Source organism: Dermochelys coriacea, chromosome 4, assembly GCF_009764565.3.
Source record: "Dermochelys coriacea isolate rDerCor1 chromosome 4, rDerCor1.pri.v4, whole genome shotgun sequence".
NCBI classification, from domain to species: Eukaryota; Metazoa; Chordata; order Testudines; family Dermochelyidae; genus Dermochelys; species Dermochelys coriacea.
The window spans coordinates 45,761,688-45,784,275 of NC_050071.1; the positions used below are offsets into that span (position 1 = coordinate 45,761,688).

Sequence of the window (22,588 nt, forward strand, 5' to 3'; positions counted from 1 at the left end):
AGTACTGAACTGATATTCCTCAAAGGATGTCTACCCCCCCAGCATCCCTGTCCCATCTAACCACTCTTTCTCCCTGACTCCCCTCCCCAGGACCTCTGCCACCATTCAAACCCCATTCCCCACCGTCTAACCGCCCCAACCACTATCCACCCCCTGATCAGCCCCGCCCTGCTCCCTGCCCCCCCTACTGTGTGGCACAGAGCAACTGGTCAGGCCAGGCTCTGCAGCTGTGCTGCCCCAGGAGCTTGCTGCGCTGGCCAGAGCATTGCGCCACCAGTGCAGTGAGCTGAGGCTGCAGGGGAGGGGGAACAGTAGGTAAGGGGATGGGGACAAGCCTCCTAGGCCAGGGGCTCAGGGGCCAGGCAGGAGGTCCCACAGGCTGTATGTGGCCTGTAGACCATAGTTTGCCCTCCTCTGCTTTAGACAGCATTTATAACAACATCATGTAGACATGTCTGCCATTCCAATAGAAAATTTACCAAAAGTGAAGAATGCTTATCCTATTTCCTCAATGCCCTTATTAAAATAAATAGATCATATTCTATACACTTATGGTAGCTGTATCCAGCTTTGGACACATGTTTGAGTTACCTGTGATAACAGTAGAACAACATCCTAATAGGGGTTATGCAATTGAAACTGGATATTGCATTTTTAGCTAGAAAAAAAAAATCTAACTATATGCACAAATAGGTAACAGGACAGATAAGTAAGTCTGCTAGGTGAGGAATGCATAGAACATAAATAGAAGAGGTCTATTAAGACTGACAGTCTTACAGCCAGAGTGCTCTAGGAAGTGGTTCTCAACCAAGGTTATGTGTACACCTGGAGGTACATCAACTCATCTAGAAACTTGCCTGGTTTTACAACAGGCTACATAAAAAGCACAAGTGAAGTCAGTACAGATTAAAATTTCATACAGACAATGACTCGTTTATATGGCTCTATACTGTAGAACAAAATGTAAGTACAATATTTATATTCCAATTGATTTTTATAATTATATGGTAAAAATGAGAATAAGCAATTTTTCAGTAAGTGTGCTGCAACACTGTCTGCTTTTATAAGCAAGTAGTTTAAGTGAGATGAAATTTGGAGGTACTCAAGACAAATCAGACTTCTGAAAGGGGTACAGTAGTTTGGAAAGGTTGAGAGCCACTGCTCTAGAGCTCATTTTCTTGTAACTCAAGGAAGGAATCAATTCATAAATATATACACTGAACAATGCGATCTTTTGTAGGAGTGTGCTATACAGCTATCCATCTCTAACTCATGTTTTATATTTAAAAATTAAAAATCTAGTTAAGTAAAAGATACTTTAAAATACAACACTACAAGCTCCTTGGACACTTGCCACAGAACTAGCAAAAGTTTACACTTCAAGGTATGTGCCCCATGGCCCTAAAGAACTACGTAGCATGTATAGTGTATTAGGTAGATTATGTTATGGTTAATAAAATTAAGTGACTTAACTGAATTAATATTTTACTATAATAGTATTAATCATATTCCTCTTTGAAAGCTAGAACTTATTCTTGGCTTTAATCAGAAAGATGGGTCATTGAGATCCTCTGTGTTTAGAGGGCCACAATCACCATTTCACAGCTCTTCCCTCAAGAGAATTCTTAACATTAATTGGTTCTTTTTTTATTAGCTACTTTGTGCTGGAATGCTTAAAGTATCCTATTCTGCAGTATAGAAGTATCTTTGACAGCAAGCTCCTTTCCTATTTTAAATGCTCGATTCTGCAAAGGGAATGGAAATGTTACGACCTCCCTTCGCTCAGCATTTAAAGTAACTTTTTCAGTAAAGTGTTCTAATCTTGACTTATACTCATTACATATTTAACACTAAAATCAAGGTACAGTTAGATGTACTCAGGAGCAGCCATGGCTCTAATTTCAGCTAAAGAGGGATACTTCTCGTTTGAAATACAGTTTAGAACACAATTCTTATCCATTAGTGAATCTGATTTGATGTCTTTTCATAACTTTACTATTTGATTTATATAACTACACAACTGCATTCTTGAACTTTTGTACATTAAATTATGATCTGCAAATAACTCATTTCAGATTGGTTTCAGAGTAGCAGCCGTGTTAGTCTGTATTTGCAAAAAGAAAAGGAGGCACCTTTTGGCACCTTACAGACCAACAAATTTATTTGAGCATAAGCTTTTGTGAGCTACAGCTCACTTCATCGGATGCATTCAGTAGATTGGGATTTCCACAGGAAAATAAGAGTTGGATACCTCAAATCCAATAAAATTCGATGGGAGTTGGACACCAAACTCAAAGATGTTCCTGTGAAAATTCCAGCCTCGGTGTTTATATTTCAGCTTAAATCACTCAAAGTTGTTATAATATTTTGAATAGTTTCCACCCATATTTATTTCACAATAAATTATAGGTTTCTTGTTAGAACAAAATGTTTATTTTTCCTATTAGCTGTTGGTTAATCTGTTGAAACAAGCTACATGTCAGAAAACATTCACTTATTTGATTAAAAGAGGTAGGTGTTTTGATTCAAAGTACACATGGCTCAGTCAACTTTGTAGTTATAAGAAGCTTTAGTAATCCTGATTCATAGAATCAAGGCAGCACTTTTTTTTTTTTTTTTTTAAAAAGGGTGTACTTACAATAGGGCCACTATACTACTTAACTAGGGCCTACGGTTGCCATTTCATTTAACACAAAGGTCTGACACTTTTGGAAACTACAAACTCCAGCATGCACTACCCTAGCACTGCACTGTGATCAAACATAGCTTTCCCACTTTTGCTATCAAGGAAGAATGCAGTCTCAGAATAATTGCATTAATCAAGATGTAGCACTGAATACAGCATTAGGCTATGCATGCTTCACAGGCTGCACTGCTCAGTTACAAGTACAGCTCTATGGCCTACAGTAAGGCACCCTTGTTTAAAAACAAGACAATTACATATTTCTGATTTTCATTTTACATATCTTAAAAAGAAAACTACCCTTGCATCATTCCATATCTGACTGAAAATGCAGTAAGTCTCTTGTACACTGCTTCCAGGAGTAAGAGAGAGAATACAATTATTCCACAGATTAAGCTGAATGCCCAGCGAGGTCCCAAGTGAGTATATATTTGGCTCACAAATACTGGGCCTAGTATACGTGCTCCACTTCCAGAGGCAGTTAACCAGCCCATGTAGACACCCTGAAAAGGATCAAAGAACTGTGGTTAAGTAACAAAAAAAAAAAAAAAGTTAATTTTCATCCGTTACTCTAATTACAATAGAAAATATACATAAGTTATCAGGAAAAGACACTGCTCATTTTTCTGGACTGTTGGTCTATGAACATTATCTTTTATTGCTTTAAAAAAAAGTAAGCAGTCCTAATCAGATGCCTAGAGAGATGTACAGTAAAAAGACAAGTTCCTGTTGAAAGATCTATTTTATCACAAGATGCAACAGATGGATGAGAACTAAACAAGAGAATATGGAGATAAAGGAAGCAAGTTATCGATATTAAGTCATGATCTCGGATTACCTCCTGATTAGCCATTGTAAGCTACTAGTGTTTTATAGGCATCATGACAGAAATGAAGCTAAAGGAGAGAAATGAATAAATTGCAGCTATCTAAATCTACCCCTTTTGATAGCATGAACATATATTCACATTCATATTTATTCTTTATATTGCTTCACTGGTGTGAATGACGTTCCCCAGCACTGATGATTAACATCTAAATTTAGATTAAAAATGGCATACTTTAAATAATCATAAAAATTACAGGAAAGTCTTGGAATCGATAGATTGAAGTTCTCACTTTATAATGTAATTTTTCTTCTTTTTCATGAAGGGACTTGTATTAAACATTACAAACAGCTAAGATCACTGGAGACTTCTCTATTGTTGCAGAATGCCTTTGTTGTTTGCAAAAGCAGCAAATTTAACCAATTCTTCCGACAGCTATGGCTGCATAAGTGAAAAGTAGCCATAGCAGTAGGAAGTGTTAAGGAAAATATCCAAATAGTTATTACTGCAATGTACTGCCATACTGCAATTAAAAAAAAAAAAGAAAATCAGATTTTTAAAAAAATCTGATGTCTTGAATTCAAGACAACTCTGACTATCAAACCTGGGCAGTAAGAAGGAACTGAGGGGGGTCTGGGGTGACTCTACCCTTTCAGTCACCATGCAGCAGCGTTGGACTGCTCAGGGTACACACATTGCCCCAACAGTTACCATTTTGGGAAAAATCTGACTCTGGTGCACAGGGCACATAGACACCTGAAGTGGAATGGACATGTGCAATCACTTGAACAACTGAAAACATCAAACCTGCCAATCTTATTAAAAACTCAATTAAAAACACAACTATCATTCTGTCTCCTATCCTTCCTCCCATTCCTAGACAAAACTGTTGAATACCATTTGGCAGCTGGCAACATCCTGGTGACTTCACAATTTTCAGACCAAGATATTTATATTTAATCTTCCAAGTGTAGAAAGCCAATTGCTACTTTTGCATCTTTGCTAGTGTTTTGAAGTGGCCCAACTGCATGAAGGAAACCTAATAAGTTTGACTTCACATACCTGTACCTTTAGAAGTTAGACCCCATGTGTTAATTAGAGGTGTGTGGAGACAGAAAACCCTCCCAATATTCTATATCTAGCTCTCTTTAATACTATTTTCTATGTCCTTAAGAGCAAAGGAACCTTTTAGTTCCATTAGTAAAATATGTTTGATATACTGAAGTAAATAACATACGTTTAGGAACACAAAAAGGAAGGTCCTATTTACAGAATGGGGCACTATATTGTGGAAACCAGTAATTCCGTAAAGAGCTTAGGGGCCATGGTGGATAACTGCTAAACATGGGCTCAGTCTGATGCTGTGGCTAAAGTTAGCTTACAAGATTCTTGGATGCATGAGCAAGGCAAATGTAAAGAAAGAGCAGAGAGGTAGTATTACCTCTGCATACAGCATTTGCAATACCATTATTGGAATAATGGGTCCAATGCTGGTATCCAAATTTCAAAAAAGGATGTTGAAAAATTGAAGAGGGCTCAGAGGAGAGCCACAAGAATTAGAGGACAGAAATCCCTGGCTTACAGTAAAAGATTTAAGAAATTTGATTTATTTAGCTAAACAAAGAGAAGATTAAGAGGTGACTTGTTCACTGTGTATAAATACCTACATGGGGAGAAGATTTCTGACCATGAAAGGCTCTTTAATCTAGCAGACAAAGGCATAACAAGATCTAATGTCTGGAAGCTGAAACTAGATAAATACAGTGCAAATTTTTAACAGGGACGATAATTAATACAGAAACGTCTTATCTAGGGAGCTGATTGTCCATCGCTTAATACTATAATCTTAGGATCCCTAGTCATGGACTTGGATCCCACTGTGCTAGATGCTGTACAAACAAGACAAGCATATTTTTTAAAATAGCATCATAGTTCAACCACAATACAAGGGTCTAGTGCAGGAATTATTGGGTGAAGTTCTGTGTCCTGGGATACGCAAGTTAGATTAACTGATTATTCTGGTCTATGAATCTAACAATTTTCTTTAAAAAAGTTCATTTTAGCAGATGTTTTAAATGGGTATGTTGTGTGTTGATAAAGAGCATTCAAAAAGTAGAAAAAGTCATACACATTCATTGTCTTCAAATGTCTAACAAACAAGAGGATTCATCCCATAACCAACAAAGCAGTTTTGATCTAAAGACCAATGGAACAAACTATGCCATCAAGTATACATGTTACAGTAATAGCAAAATCTGAACAAATTCCCTAGTTTTGCTTACCTGAGGCTTTGGTCCTAGAATTTTTGAGTATAATGTATAGGACATGACATTACAGACTGGATAGCCCAATCCTATCAGTATATCAGAGGTGATATACTGGGCCAGGTGGATCAATGGAGTGTACAGGCACCAGGGCTGCACAACAGAGCATCCTGTTGGCTCTACTGTGTGATTGGATGGTAGTTGTGTTGTTTGGAGCTTCCAGAAAGGTGTAAGCATTTCATTGAAGATGATTCTATGAATGGAATTATTCTTTATATCTGTGAAATTAAGCAAGGGATCCCATTTTAAAAAGATGGTAATGAAATGCTTAGACTACAGCTTAGCATTATTTGTAATTATACCTTCCCACTGGATATTTGGTAATTGTTTTCCCCAAGGTAACAAGATAAAGAATCCAACCAAGACAATCAGTAGGCCTCCATAGAGCACAGCACGTTCACCAGTCCTGTTGAATAATGAAAAGTATAACTAAATAATACATATTCATGACCAAAATTTTTCTTTTTAAAGCAATACCTAAAAATAATCTACTATATACAAATACAAATCCTGTACAACTTATTCATGTGACTAGTCCCAATGATTTAAGTGGAACTATTTGGTTGAAAGAATTTGGCATATTTACTTTAGTCTAGATAAGAGAAGACTAAAGGGAGACATAACAGTTTTCAAATATGTAAAAGGTTGTTCTAAAAAGGTGATCAATTGCTCTTGATATCCACCAGGGGCAGGACAAAGTAGCCGGCTCAGTTTGCAGCAAGGGAGATTTAGGTTAGATACGAGGAAAAACTTTTTAAACTATAAGGATAATTAAGCACTGGAACAAGTTATTTAGGGAGGTTGTGGAATCCCAGTTCTTTGAGGTGTTTAAGAACAAGTTAGACAAACACTTATCAGGGATGGTCTAGGTATACTTAATCCTAAAACTCAGGGGAGGGGGATAGACTAGGTGATCTCTTGAGGTCCCCTTGTAGCCCTACATTTCTATAATTTACTAAAATAAGATGAGCAGAATTTGATTCAGATAATGAAGACCTGATCTAAAGTTCCCCAGACTTTAGTGAAGATAACGTAAACAGACAGGAAAATGTTTAAGGTAAACAAGAGCAAAAACCTAATGAATGACTTACTTCTTAGAAACTACTTTAACCACCATAAAGACAATGACTGATTCAATGCCAATTGCACCAAGGATTATTCCATTATAAAAAACTGCTTCTTTCCTGGTCCAAGAATACATATCCATTGTCAATGGAGTAGCTATGCTAGGCAGTAAAAAAAAGAGAGAGACATTAATAAAAATCTGTACAAAGGTTATCCCAGAAAAGCATCATCCATATATTTATTCTCCATAGGGTATCAGATATGGTTATACAGAAGCCTTCCCTCCTGACAAACAGACAAGAACATGTATACTGTTTATAACATCATTTTGTGATGCATCACTTACAACAAATCCTCTGGGCTTGACTTTCCATTCCATTATACTAATTCTACACTGATGTAATATGAATTATTTCAATAGATTCATGGTGGTGTACAACTAATACAATGGAAAGGAAAAATACGGTCCTTTGCATGTAAAAGATAAATATGTAAGGCTGAATAGTAACTTATTTATGGTGTTCAAGGTTTAGCTATACCGCTGTAGTTACTGTTAATGGGATATGTGCATTTGTTTCCTTTCACAAAGCAAAGAAAATTTGGCCATTATGTTGTAGTCACCAGCCCCTTTGCCACTAGGGTAAAATAGATGTTCGCTTACTAAAATCCCTCCCATTCATTTCTTCTCCTTCCCTTCCCTCTACTCCACCAAATGATCTTCAATTGTAGTGATCTTCGATCTAGCAAGAAAGGCTAGACACTATTGCCTTCAAAATTATGCTTTGCTATTCTGTTTCCACATAGCATTCCCAGACTTTGTCAGTTCAAGTGAAAAAAGCAAACCTAAGATTCATCAGAGTTCTATTGCATGCAGCCGCATATGTTCATTTAAAAAATAAATAAATGAAAATCACTCAGACGTAATTTACCATTATATACAGGAAAAACTGCTACACTTTGTCAAACTGAAGTTTGAATGGAGATGTTTTGTAAATATCAAATACATTTTTTATAAGACGTACTCAGTCGGGAATAGAAACTTCAAATATGTGATATTATAGCTCAAAATTCTGCACACAAGTTTATCCCTTCAAAATTATGTCAGTTTACCCATTTTAAGGTAGAAGAGTCATCTCAAACAGATGTATATTACATTTTCTTATTTTCGCTCATTCATCTATGAAATCCCCTATTATTATTATTAAAGTACTGACTTTTCCTTTTTCAAATTTAGTCGGCAGTCACATCTCTTATTTAACATAGCTAGATACTTTAATCCTAAAGGATACCAGAGTACTTTGCAAACTGCAGCTATAAGAATCATTTCAACCACTATTGAAACAAGTCTGACGTGGAATGCATTAGCCATCTACAAATGCACTACAGGGTTACACAGGTTTTAGGACAGAAGATAAAGGACAGTGTATCCAACTGAAAATATTATTTCCCTTGCAGAGATTTGGTAGATAGAATTAAATTACCTCTATTGAAATCTAATGTGGACATTGGGGTTTACATCTCAACTCGTGTGAGGAGTACAATGAAATTTTCAATAGCCACAAATGTTCAGCAATTTGGGTTTACATTTCATTCAAAAGTTTAAATACAACTGTTCCTTATATAAAAATACTACACGGTGACACCGTCTGTTAAATTAATATGCCACACTAAATGGAAAATATCGTACAACTCAGTTTTAATTATGGCTTGTTTTTGATAAGGTGGGATAATGCTTATTAATATTTGCAAAACATTAAGTTATGGTAATGAGTGCAACAGAAAAGCCTATGAGCACTTTATGGCTTCCAAGAACTTTACAAACATTAATTAATGAGTAACAGAAGACAATTGGTAGACTTACGTTTCAAAGACAGCAAAAACGAACAGGATGACAAAAAAAAGTATGTTGGTTGCTACAACAGCAACCTGGTCAATGTTTCCTTGGGCATCCTGATCCACATGATCACTTTCTGTAAAGAAACATAAGAATGAACTAAATTGCAAAATCAAGAAGTTTTACAATTCAATTAACGAGCTCTAATATTACTCTGAGGCTACAGGTATTAATAATATTATGCATAATGTACAATTATACATTGTGACAGAGTGCAGTGTGCAAACAGGAGAACCTGCACTCTGATCATTCAGTTATTATTTAGTTCCTCTTAGGAAGCTGATGGGGGAATTAGTCAATCAGACTGGCTGGTTGGATGGTCTAAGGAGCCAATTACCCCATCAGCCCAAGGCTGATAAAGAGACCGGAAGGAAATGCCAAGAGAGGAGAGGGAGGAACAGGGCTAGCTGGGCCTAGACACAGAGAGGTGGGAGACCTCCATACCCCTTAGGCCCTGGTGAGAGGGCCAAAAGCTAGGTTAACATTGTAAATACACTGTTGCACTGGGATTGTTGTGAAAAGGATGGAGGGAACTCAAAATAAAAGGGGTTTATGATTTTCATAAGATAGTAAAAAACCTATCCAAGTGAATTGGATGTGCACACCATTTTAAAAAATTGAACTTTGCATAACAGGGTACACAAATGCTGTATGGTACATATTGTATGGTAGGTAGGAGCTCCACCTTGTGCAGCAAGAATTGTATGCAAATGGATTACTAATTTAATTTATATATATATATATAAATAATAAAACCTCTAATTTAAATCTAGACTTGTGTAACATTGATTTTAATAGGACTCTAAATCATAGCTCATACACAGTAAAACTGCATAGTATCACACAAAATTACGTATACAAATGGTGGCTAAGTATAGCTGATAAGAGAATCATGTGATCAGTTGGAACAAGCAGTTCATTCTCCATGTCAATTTTTAATCCTTGGTTTCCACTGAGATTGTCAGAAGGTGACAATTTAGAAGGAACTGTACTGATCATTAGCTCATCCCACATATACTATCACCAAAACAACATCTTGATGGTAATAACTGTTTCAGTACCAACTTGGGCCAGATTTCAATCAATCTCCCATTACTAATTCTGAGTTGTTCAATCCATCACTTTTTGTAATATTTCTAAATGAAGGGCTAACTAATAAAAAAAATAGTTTTATATACATATATGAGAGTAAAATAAAGTATCATAGAATGCGTCAGTTTTCAAAGAAAAATATTACCTTCTGCTTCAAAATTGATACTTTTGCACGGTCTTCCCATGTCATCCACTTGATGTTCTCTAAAGATCGAAAATTGTTCTCATTAGCAAAGTTTACCCAATTCATTTCTTTTGTACCAAGCCACAGTTACATTTCTAATAATAAGTAATTGGTACCATCTTGTATCTTAACCAGTCTTCACACTTTTAAACACTATGTGCACACCTTAGATTTCACTGTAATCAATACAAGTCTGGATACCACCTAAGCCCATTTATAGATGATCCTCTGTGAAGTTAATATGGCATTCCGTTTTTTGTCCCATCTATTCAAGATGTATTTACAAACAGATTCTGAAAGTATAAAGCCACCAAATCCCCCCCCCCAAAAAAACCTAGCAAAATTTGGATTTAAGGACCCAATTCAGGAAAGCATCCCTATTCATGAAAAATTCTTAAGTGTGTGCTTAACTGCTTTCATGAATCAGGGCCTGAGACTGGTCCAACATCTTTGAGTCCGCATTGCTGTGCCTTGGTACTGTAGAACATAGGATCCTTTCTCATAAGTACACAATACAGTGATTTCAGATATTGGTTCTGTTCAGCTAAAATTCTGTGTGGCTTTCTATGGTGGGAACAGCCCTACAAATTGACATATATTGGCTGTGCAACAGGATAATCTATTCAAATTAGCATATGCACCAAAATTGCAACATACAAAATAAAGTGAGCTCTGCAGCAGGGAAGTACAGACACATAGGAATGTAAATGATTTTCCTGCATCCCGCATATCAATAACTCCATATGCTGAGTCCAATCCTCTCTCTCTCTCCTGTGGCTACCCAAGCTATTGAAGTCGTATAGCACTAAGCCTGGAATAACTCTCCAGCACAACATGTGGTGAGGACCAACTATCCATACATACCTGGAAGAAGTAGGGAGCAGCAAACCTTCTGATTCCACTGGAGTTGCTACTCTGCTGAATGCACCCTAATCTCAAATATTCAGGTAGTACAGACCACCTGAATGGAAAACTACAAGAGGCCCCCCTCTCCACCACCTGTATCTGCAGAATGAGGGGGTAAGTAATCTTTGGGGCGCATGGCATCTCTTCATGTCCCTTGCTTGGTTTTTTTTCCCAGAAATGACAGACACAAAGATATGCTTTAGGTCACATGGCTCTTTTATATTTATTCCCCGAGTAAAAGCTAGGCAAAGATTCCAAAAAGCAGTTATAGCATGCGACTAAGGATTTTCCTGAATTGGGGCCCTAGTGAAGAACTCCACCTACTTCAGAAGCTTCATGAGCCAAATTGCTATAAAGGGCAATGAGACTGGATGGACTTCAACTCCATCTCTATCTCTGGAAAGGGGGTAAGTTTTGCTGGAAACATGACAAATATTCATGTCTCAATTATTCATTCGTTGTCAGAGTGTGAAAAGCACCATGCAATATATATATATATAAAAAAAAAAAAAAAAAAAAAAAAAGACTGTCCCTGCCCCAAAGAGTTTATAATCAAGGAGACACACACAAAGACAGCAATGTCTTTGCAGGTCAGCAGCTATGGAGGTTAATTTGAGCTGGGCAGAGCCCTGTATCCATTTCAAATTCCATATACAGTACTAGGTATATCAAGGCTGAATTACTGACACTTGCATCCATAATGTTTTGCATCTCAACTATACATCACTAAGCTTTGTTTACTAAAAAGTGAGGATGCATGACTCACAGAAGTTAGCCACTTTGAATAATACATTAAAAATATAAAGTCTTGAAAGTGCTCAAGATGTAAAGATTATTATTCTAGTTCTTTAAAATAGTGGTCATATTATTGCTATGTTCTTTTGAAAATGCTATCCTTTACACTTACAATTTCAGTGGATTTTATTTTGATAAGTAGCCAAAAAATTATTTTCAAACTATCCACAATATCAAATAAAATATTTTAGTTTCTATTTAAATTACCTGAACATGGCAAAGATTAGAATAATGTTAATAATGCCTAGGAGAGCTCCCAGTAGAACTGGTGCTGTGTACATGTTCACCTGGAGATCAATGATTTCCCACATCACTCCTTTTTCTCCAATCAGAGAGAAGCAAGTCTGAAAAACTTAAGATAAAAAAATTACCTCAGGAAATTCAAACACTAAAATTATTAATGCATTATCTTTGGGGAATCCAGTGCACAGTCATCTGATGGATACCAGTGGGATCCTAACTATCTGGAAATACATGCATCTTGTAGAACATGCAATACCCAGAAAGCCATATGAATATACTCAATAAACAGCAGTGTGACACTAAGAACAAGTCAGCTGCACAAGGCCAAGAAAGGAAACTTATGTAGCGCCACACCTACCATCTACTTGTGATTCTCTATAGTTAAACTGGATGTGCTAACTCCATCTACCCTCCCTACTATAGGAATGTCTGCTAGGCCCAACAGAAGGTAAACAGAAAAAAAAATTAAACACTAAACAGGTGATGAGTGGGAGCAAGATATATGTAAGAGCTCCTCCCCTACCTAGCCTATGATCATCAGGAACTTGGCTGAGTCTCTCAAAATGGAGAATGGGAAGGAAGAATGCACCCTGTACGTGAGTCATTCAGGGACACTGCCTCTTTGGTTGTGTAGCCTCTTTAATGCTACTTCCAGGGTTGATTGACAGCTAGCCACCCACAGAAAACTCTCACTCCCTGAGGTATAAGGAGATGTACTAAACATGCTCAGCAGTCATAATTTCTTGAGGTAATTGGGCATGGTGGAGCCTTTAGCTACCTATGGAATGAGGTCAGGCTTGCACAGGCACTCAATGCCAAACTCTTATCACCCTAAATAAGGTACAGCTAGTTTGCAGAGTCTTTATGGACAAGTAGCTGCTGAAGCATTCTGGAGATCCTTTTTCTTTTTTTTTTTTGTGATTTTCTGATCAATTAATTAGCAATGGAAGTTACAGTCCAAACCTACTTTGTTAATCCAGTTACATCTGGTAAATTGCCACCAAAATTACAGTGAACAGAACTGTACTCATAAACAATTAGATTTTTTTTTGGAGGTAATATCTACGTAGCTACTTATGGCTAAACCACAGCAGTATGCTAATGTATTCAGTTTAATATTATGACAAAACATGCTCATTTTTATGCACACTGCTGCTGAGGAGATTCCCAGCCCCAAACTTAATGTCTGATATTCTCCTAAACAACAAAAGGAGCGTGATTTGTTTTGGAGGGATGAGGAAATAAGAGATGTTGTACCTGGTCCTAGTATGAATCCTGTTGCTTGACAAGCACTGGTGTTGGCCATGGCACTAGTTCTTTCTGTAAGAGAAGTGGCACCACCAATGTATGATCGAACTACTGCTACATTTCCTAAAAAAAGATCAAAATGATACATTTAAATCTCCAGTCACAGTTAGTTCAATTCCATCCCCCATACACCAAACAAGCAGTTTACTAATGGTACTCAATGTTTCCCTATTATATGCACACAAGAAAGTATATAATTTTGTAGGTCCGCACACAGGGTTAGCGAACTACTTGTGTTAATTATTTGTGAAGATATTATTTGCCTAATAAATTATTTTGCTTAACATAACTAACGCTTGTCCTCTCTCACAAAATAAATGAATTAAATCTTCAGTGGTTTAAATTCTGCTGCAATTACCTGCTCCAAACCCCACAAGGGCACGAGCAACCAGCATATAGTATTTGTTGTGTGAGGTAGGTAAATGGACATAGGCATAAAGGCAGTTAGCAGCCACAGAAATGGCAATTGAAACAACAAGTGGTTCTCTTCTTGGCCTGTAATTGGACCATAAACCAAACAGAGGTGAGGCTATCATTTGTCCAAAACTGTATGAAGCAATAATCCATCCCAAGAAACTTGCATCTGCTGTCAGATCAATCTGAAGAAACAAGTAAAGTGATTTTTAAAATTACAGTATGCTATTCATCATATCAACAAAAACAATTTTGGAATCAGTACCCTACAACATGCAAGATTCTGTGCTATACACTGTACCTCTAAAGTGCAGAGCTTACAGCCGAGGGTCAGGGGGCACTAAGGCAGCATTAGGCCATCTTTGCACCTTCCTGAACCTGAAATGCTCTGGAGGCTAGAGAGACCCCCTACATAACTTTCACTGAGGGCCTATCTCAGCAGTCTCCCAATGCCGCTGTCATGATCCTCCCACCCATAGCACGCTCTCTATGCTGGAGGGGGTCTTTGGAAGGCAGTCGTCCCACAGTTCCTGCACCAGGGGACTTCTACGATGGCTAAAACCAGGCTTTTAAGGGTCCCTTTACTCCACTCCAGCACTTTTACATGATGTAAAGAGACTGGAGCGAGGATGAGGCTCTCCCTCATCAAAGCAAAAAGATTGTACTATCTTAGTCCTTGACACATAGTGATTTTTAATTTTCAAAGTTCTGTAGAAATGTTATTTTTTTAAGTCTGGACAACTTGTCCAACATACAGATAAATAGGATGCATGTAGTATATTTACAGCTTCGCTAAAAGTCCTTTGAGGGAAAACAAATTATCTAAAATATCTACAGTTTTCTACCAATTTACAATACAACTTGAAGTGAAGTAAGATTGGGAAACCTAGTGTTTAAGGATTGATAACATAAACCATTATTAATTGGTAAGGACAGAATTTATGTGGAGAGTTAAAAATTGTCAGAGGCTAGGAGAGGGAATTTTCAGTCTAGTCATACACTTCCACTTATTGACTTAGTACAACTGTTTTGGTTTCATTGTGAGAATTTCTTACAAAGTGTAACGTTTTCTACTGTACACTCTATAAGCAGAGCTCATGTCTCTGTCTGTATAGTGCCTAACACAATGGGATCTACTTCAATAAAGTTAACAAAAAAATACCTATCCCCAAATATCCTGATTTTATTCTAATACTGTTTAAAACTGCAAGATATTCACGTTTACATCTACATATTGCTTTGGCAGTCTTTTCTAAATAAACACAGTACCACAAATTTAATTAAAAGTACAAAAAAAAATCAACATGCTACATGGTAGTGCAAATTACTACTGTGGAAGTAAGGATCAATCATTAAAAATATCAATACACTATTCCTACATTAAAAAGCGTGATTAAAGTGTGAAACGAAAGCTAATTACCCTATATACTCGTTCATTAGCCTGGTCGTTTATAAGCCGACCCCCTAAGATGGATAGGTAAAAATAGTAAAAACTGTATGACCCTTTCATAAGCCGACCCTATATTTCAGGGGTTGGCAAACTTTGGCTCCCGGCCCGTCAGGATAAGCCGCTGGTGGGTTGTGACGTTTTGTTTACGTGGAGCGTCGGTAGGCATGAAACCCCTCAGCTCCCTGTGGCCGCGGTTCCCCGTTCCCAGCTAACGGGAGCTGCAGGAACTGGCATTGGCTGGGAACGGCGAACCGTGGCCACAGGGAACTGAGGGGCTCCATGCCTGCAGACGCGCCACCTAAACAAAACGACAACGTATTAAATATTCAATTCAATGATTTCATAGAGTATAAAATCATCAAATTTTGGTGTAGGTCCGTTTATAAGCCAACCCCTGCTCTTTGATGCATCACTTTTTTACCAAAAATATTCGGCTTATGAACGAGTATATACGGTACTGAAAATGCAGTATTTAAACTATTAGGGGAGTTTAGATAAGTAAGTCCCTGGTCCATCAATGAGATCTATTCCTGTATAGAGCTTGTTGAAGGATTGGGCCTTAACCTGTGAAGTCCCTATATACCACAATAAGGCTCTAACAGTGATTTTACGTTCTAATAGAGCAGAAAATAAAATCATCATTAATCATCATCATTAAAATTTACAAACCTTTTGCAGATATGGCCATACTGACATAATTACAATTGAAAAACCTGTGATGTATTAAAAAAAATAAAAACAAGAAAACAGAGTTGGAGTTACTTTACATTGCTACATGTAATCATTAATCAAGTACTTGAAAACGGATATTATGGGTCTGATTCTTCTGCTTTTTAAAAATACTGTATTCTCAAACTGAAGCTCCACATGGCAACCAAAAGTACCATGGTTGCCATGCTGGATTAAAGAACAGTAATTGCTTTTCAGTTAGAGGAACTCTTATTTAAAATAAGGGAACCACACTACGCAGATGTGTACAAAAGTTAAATGCACTGAACACCGAGAGTGTGATCATGGTCCCACTGAAGTCTATGTATAGGTGTTTTCCCCAATACATATCAAGGAGTAGAGTTCTCAAAGAAACAGATTTTCTTGGTATCAAAAATTAATTTTACATTTAGATTTAATACTTTCTTCTATCCTTCATCACACTAACCAACACAAAAGTCAAAGATATGCAGATACCAGAAATCAATTGAACTCACACTTTAATGAGTTTGGCTCTGGGGTCAAAGAGGAAACTGTTCTGCAGTTAAAGATAATTTTGATATATTGGGGAAACAAAAAATACTGTAATGGCCCAGGAGGAAAAACATCTGCAAGTATATGTATTTTAAAATCCAATATTTGTATTCCAGCATCGCAGAGAAATCCTCATTCATTAATACTAATACTAATTCCTTCCTTTCAATTCATTAACCTTATTTTCTCCATTCACAAGTAGTTACTGCATTTTTATGATGTATAAAAGAAAAATAACTCTAGTAAGGGAGCAGGAATAGTTTTAATATACAAACTTCGTAGAATTCTCAAATCAAAATAATATATCCACTGTACAAATAGTGTTGAAATTCTGCTGGATCAAAAAAATCAAAATTACTTACCTACACTGCTGAGAAACATTGTAAGGTACATAATACGAATGGACCTCCACCTACTCCTATAATGCTGTTGGGTTTCAACAACATCCTCATATCTTGATCAATAACAAAAGAAGAAGAAATCTTATTTTGTTGTTTAGCTCTTAGTGAAGAATTTTTCAGCGTAAAGGACATTAAAAGCATTTTTCATAGGTTACCTCTAATTTTACAAACAGTATATATATTTTGTAGTTTACATTGTTCGTAACCATGCAATGAAGAACATTAAAAGACATTGTAAATGAGATTGATTTGTTTCTGACATAAAGCTCATCTTTTGATGAAACAGCAGCGTACGCTAAATGGCTTACCTTTTCTAAAAATAATGTTTACCCTATTTTCTCATGTTCTATTAATGATTGTTACAATAACAAAGTCACATATAACTCAGCAATATTATATACCTAATAAATATGTCCTCCAATATTTTCCTCTCTGAGTTGCAATATTTTGTGGTATGTCTGGCTGAAGTGAAAGGCACATCACCCATCATAGCACATACTTGCTTTTTGGCTCCCGCTTCCCTATTAAACTGTGGTAGCACTGAAGAGAAAATCAGAGCGTGATATGCCTTTCACTCACACGCTCAACAGGGCCCTAAAATGGCAAAACGACAAATCTATTGGAAAACTGCATTTTTGCCCATGCTTCATTTTTCTTTTACAAGTAAATTCAACATTCATACAACATGCTAAACTGGCATCAGTGAGACTGATTTTTGTTTGCTTATGCCTTGACCCTGAATCCTGCAAGCCATTCATGTAGGCAAACTCCTTTGTCTCCATGTAGGCATAAGGGTTTATGTGCAACAGATTAAAGGACCAAGGCCTAAATCATGACAGCAAAACATTCCCTTTCAGTGTTATGAATTTAAAAGAAAAATAAAATGAAATCCTAACAACTGAAAATGATTACAATCAAAAGTGAACCTGACAAGCCTATTTTCATTATTTCCAAGCTTTGTGAAATGCAAAATGTAAATAAACAACATAACTGGTGAAAAGTTAATTTTTTAGATATTTTATCTTGGAATGTTAAAGTACTGTTATAGTTACATGAGCAAGGATTTATTTTTATACGATGTTTGCTGATAGTATCTCTTGAGGATCTGTTTATTTTTCAGAGGCAATAACAATTCCAATTTCTTCACAGGATTCTTCTGATTAATTCTATTTGGGAGGGACCATCTCTGTTATAGGTACTTTGACCTGGTCAACACAGTTTTGGTATTAGTATAGCTTTCACTTGGTGCGGTTTTCTTTTCTTGTTGTTGTTGGGAGGAGGGGGGAGCGGGTGTGTGTGTGTTTTTTACCAATAAAATGGCCTAATGTGGATGCAATTGTGATAAAGGTTCCTTACACCAGTATAACTGTATCCCACTTTATTCCAGCATACCTGAAGCAGTACCATTCATGTGTACAGATAAGCCCTTAGAAGATAACTATTAATCACTTCCAGAGACAAGTGCTTATTTAAGCTTCAGCCTTTTGCTGAGAGGGTGGGGAAAGACACGTGCCAGATACTGATATTCAAAGCGCTGTATAAAATACCTAGATGAGAGAACTAGAGAGAATGCGGGAGTTACGTGTAATATTTTTTCTAAATATCTCAGTTTCCTTGTTTGATATCCTGCCTGACTGTATAGAGTTAAATCAAAGGAGGCTGGTGAGGAGAAAGCAAAGAGGAAACAAAACTGTGATAGAGAGAATACCCTTAACAGGAACAATAGTGGAAACTTTTAATTAGCAATACCCATTCCTGGCTTCATTGACACTAGCAAGATTTACTTTTCCCAGGCCCGAGTTTAGACTCAAAGCAGATACTAAACCCTTACAGATGTTGGCCTAGGGAAAAAGAGTGATTGAAGTGATTCTCAGCAGCTGCCCAGGCACGAGACGCTAACAAGAACACAGAAAAGTAGACAAAGAATGCACCAAAGTCATCTGCTTCTCCCAACCTAGAGATGGAGGTAACTGGGCTGAATGGACCACTCCAAAGCTCGCAAGGAAACATTAAGGTTTAGATAGGGGAAGTATGCACCCAGGCTTCTATTGTTTTTACCCTTTGCTCTGCATGGTACCTACCTTTGGATGAATAAAACAATGCTTTGTTTTGAAGAAGCTGTTTTGAGTCACTTTAATCAGAAGCTGCCACAGGCTCCCAGAGAAAAAAGGGCTTACAGGTGCCAAACCCTCTCATTGTGCCTCTCATGTTAATGCAGTTGGGAAACAAGGCGGCTACCACCCAAACTGCCAGTCACAGAGTGGTTGGACCATACATTCCACCTTTGAAAAACACGCAGGAAGCCAAGCCTAAATTTTAGGCCCTACTCGGACCCAAGCCCACCCTTTCCGAACCAAATGTGAGTCAGCACCACCATCACCTCCTCCTGCCTGTAGGGTCATTGTGGTGGTGGCTGTGTATGCTAAAAGCTGTGTGCCCTGCTCCTACTGTATCTTGCTTGCTGTATGTGCTGTGGGGTGAGAAGTGCTGTGACTCCTTGGTACACTCACTCTGCTGCACACACAGCAGTGCGGTGGCAGTAGCAGTCAGAGCAGGGCATGCAACTGTGGCTGTGGAGATCCCACAGGTAGGAGGCGGCGGAAAGCCAAACTGACCCGGAATGGGTCTGGTTGTTGCAGTTGACCTGACCTGGACCCCACACTTCTAGTTGGGTCCCATCAGATTTAGGTTGGTTTGCAGGGCTCTATTGAGGAGGGCAGACCTCAAAGACTGAAAGGGGTCTAAGTGCAGCTTGCTCTATAACCATGACAACAGCAATGACAGTAGATTTTTAAAGATGTGCATAGTATTCTTTGGCATCTTCACTGAGACCAAACCATTTTACAGCAGCCATTAGGTGAGTGCAACTTTCACTCACCACCAACCTGGTGAGCTGGAGGCAAAAGAGGAAGGAAAAAAAAAGGTGATGGGGTCTTTCTCCAGTCTCTGCCCATACAAGTAACCAAAACGAGACACCACCATAGACCGTAATACAGACCTTCAAAATACAGCTGGGCAGGCTCTGGGAAGTTTACCAGTAGGCTCCACTTGGTGGGGCTTGAATAGGCCTATGGGCTCTGCTAAACTCCTTGAGCTTGGCTCCTCCCTGACTGGATCAAATAACCCAGTTGTGGTATATCCCCCAAGTGCCACCCCTACTGGGATATCGGTTGCAGCAAACTGGATCTGTGCTGCTGGCTCATTTCTCCCAGGGAAGGCGAAGTGTAAATCACTGTCTGTGCGCAGCACTTAATATCACAATCAATACCGGGTTTGCAATGGCTCCCGTGGCGCCAGGCCCACACTTGGAAGGGGCCCACAAAGGGTTAATCCAGCCTGAGCCACAGCCCATTAACGTGAAGAGTCAGCAACTTCCCAGCACCAGCTGAAACACTCAGCAGCCTAGGGAATGCAGTGAGCAGGTGCAAAAGGGAGGGGTGTTGCAGGGTGTGCTGGGAGTTGTACTTTGCATGCCGCTGTGTTCCACTAGGGCTGCCAGCGCTCTACTAGTCCCAGAATGCCTCACGCCATGCCACCAGCCACCCCAGCTAAAGTGGTCAGAGCTGAAAGGAAACCCCAAGCAAGGAAATAATCTAGTGCAGGCAGAGGGTTCCTGGCGCTAATCCCGCTGTATTCCTCTCCCCCTTGGAGCTCCTGGTTCCCCCCACCCCGTGTCTCACCCACTCTCCTGGGACAGTCGGGAACGAGGAGCAGCCCCCAGCGAACGTGATGACCAGGGGTTCCTGGGCACTGTCTCGACCCTGCACTTCACGGTGAGAGTTGCTTGTCTGTGGTCCCTGGGAGCAGGGTGGGCGGTGACAATGGGGATGGTCAGTGTTGGCTGCCGTGCCCTCTGCCAGTGGGAATGCCCAGAAACTGCCCCCTTGCACTCTGGGGAGGGGGGGAGGTGCAGCCCAGTTTTGGGGCAAGTCAGGGTGCGATGGGGAGCTGGCAGCGACGCCGTGTGGTGGTGTAGAAGAAGCAGGATGTTAAGGAGGGGACAGAGGGAGGGAGGGAGAGAGTGTGGGTTGAAGGTCGAGGCTCAGTGTGTAGGGGGGGAAGAGAGGGAGGTGACAGCCCTGGGGTGAAAGTATAGCAGTAGCAGGGAGATTGAGGAGAGCTTTTTTTAGGGGGTTAATTGCATGGGATGGGGACAGTAGGAGGGACTGGGCAGAGGGGAGAGCCCAAATGTGAAGATTGGGGTAGGAGCCTGAGGCTGGATTGTGGTACCCTTTGTGGAAAAGTGCATGTTTTCTCTCCATGGCCCTTTCTCCCTGCAAAAGATGGGCACCAGCAATTTTCCTCCCCACACCCCGCCCCAAAGTTTTGTAAACATTATTGTACCAAAGTAGAAAATGCAGCTTTCAAAAAACAACTGTGGGTGGGGAGGGAGATGCAGCTGCAACACCACTGACTGCTACATTCAGGCTTAATATGGCTTGTAAGTGTGCTAATTGAACACCTGCATTCAAGGCCCCAAACAGGTCCTGAGTGTTTAAAGAAAAAAGACAAAAATAACAAACAACCCCCTCCCACACATACCAAGTTCAATGGTATTCTGGGTACACTTATGTTAGCCCAGTTTGTTCTTTATGAACTGAATGGAGGTCTCAATATGCCTTCAAATATCTTATTTTGTTTTTGAATAAATGTTTTCATCCCCATCCCGGAAATACCACATTTACTATGGTATTAATGGTGCTGTCCCACCCTTGGAAGGGGCCCATCACAACCACATGGGTGCCCACAAATATGTTTGGGGCCAGGCCCACAAAAAGTTAATCTAGCCCTGAACAGTATCTGGGTGTTACCTGGCACACGTATTTCCCCACCATCACAGCAAAAGACTGAAGCTTAAATAAGGACTTGTCTCCAGAAGCGATTAATCCTTCTCTTCTAAGGACCTATCTGTAAACACGAACAGTACTGCTCCAGGTAGGCCGAGTTACCACTAAGCGACCACTATCACAGGTACTGTGATACAAAGTGCTGCGCACGGACAGCGATTTACACTTCGCCTTCCCTGGGAGACATGAGCCAGCGGCACAGACGCAGTTTGCTATGAGCGATATCCCAGTAGCGGTGGCACTTGGGGGGATACCGCAACCGGGCTATTTGACGCGGTCAGGGAGGAGCCTAGCAGAGCCCACTACGTGAGTTACCCTTAGCGTGACCAGTTGGTCCTATTTTATAAGGACAGTCCTGACATTTGGGGCTTTTTCTGCTCCTATTCCCCCCCCCCCCCGGCCCGATTTGTCGCACCGGCTGTCCGGTCAGCCTAGTTCCCCGAGCAGCCGCCTGGGGAAATCGCTCCCTCTCACGCGCACCGCGCCTCTGCCCCAGGGCGGCTGCTGGAGCCTGGTTTTTCTTTACCACTAAGCGACCCAGGCGAGCTGGGCACAACCGGGCTGAACCCGAGCCCAGGGCGCAGCGCTCCACAGCCCCTGGCCCAGCCTCTCGCTGGGGCGCCGGCGGCAATGCCCGGCAGGACAGCATCACCGTGCTGGCGGGGCGGGGGTCCCCGCCTTACAGAGGGCCGCCAGCGGCCGCAGGGTCAGACGGGCCCGGGAGCCGGTCAAGCGCGGCCTACCTGCCCTCGTCATCCCCTCCTGAGCTGAGCAGAGGCTCCTGCCCGTCCGCATCAGCGGGGACCGCGGCCATGTCTGGCGCCCTACACAAGCTCCGCCCTGCCGCCGGCACCAGGCAGGCGGAGAGGAGCCTCCTGCCCTGCTCCCCCGTAGTGCCCTCGCTACCGCCCCTC

At 39.9% G+C, this 22,588-nt stretch overlaps 1 protein-coding gene across 3 annotated transcripts; it reads right to left on the reverse strand.

The window, feature by feature from the left end:
• Positions 1–2,410: 2,410 nt before the first annotated feature.
• MFSD8 (major facilitator superfamily domain containing 8) lies at positions 2,411–22,547 on the reverse strand. 3 transcript variants are annotated; one of them, XM_043513410.1, is made up of 13 exons: positions 22,418–22,543; positions 17,229–17,367; positions 16,789–16,880; positions 15,854–15,897; positions 13,679–13,919; positions 13,270–13,383; positions 11,977–12,121; positions 10,030–10,088; positions 8,760–8,868; positions 6,925–7,059; positions 6,136–6,239; positions 5,792–6,051; positions 2,411–3,186 (listed from the first exon to the last, which is right to left on the reverse strand). In XM_043513410.1, exons 1-13 carry the CDS (start codon positions 22,467–22,469, stop codon positions 2,980–2,982), a joined length of 1,701 nt encoding a protein of 566 aa, XP_043369345.1. In that variant the 5' UTR covers positions 22,470–22,543; the 3' UTR covers positions 2,411–2,979. The 3 variants fall into 3 exon arrangements, with proteins under 3 accessions (XP_043369345.1, XP_038254176.1, XP_043369347.1); XM_038398248.2 differs by lacking the exon at positions 17,229–17,367 and having other exon boundaries at positions 22,418–22,547; XM_043513412.1 differs by lacking the exons at positions 15,854–15,897; positions 16,789–16,880 and having other exon boundaries at positions 13,679–13,815.
• Positions 22,548–22,588: the final 41 nt, after the last annotated feature.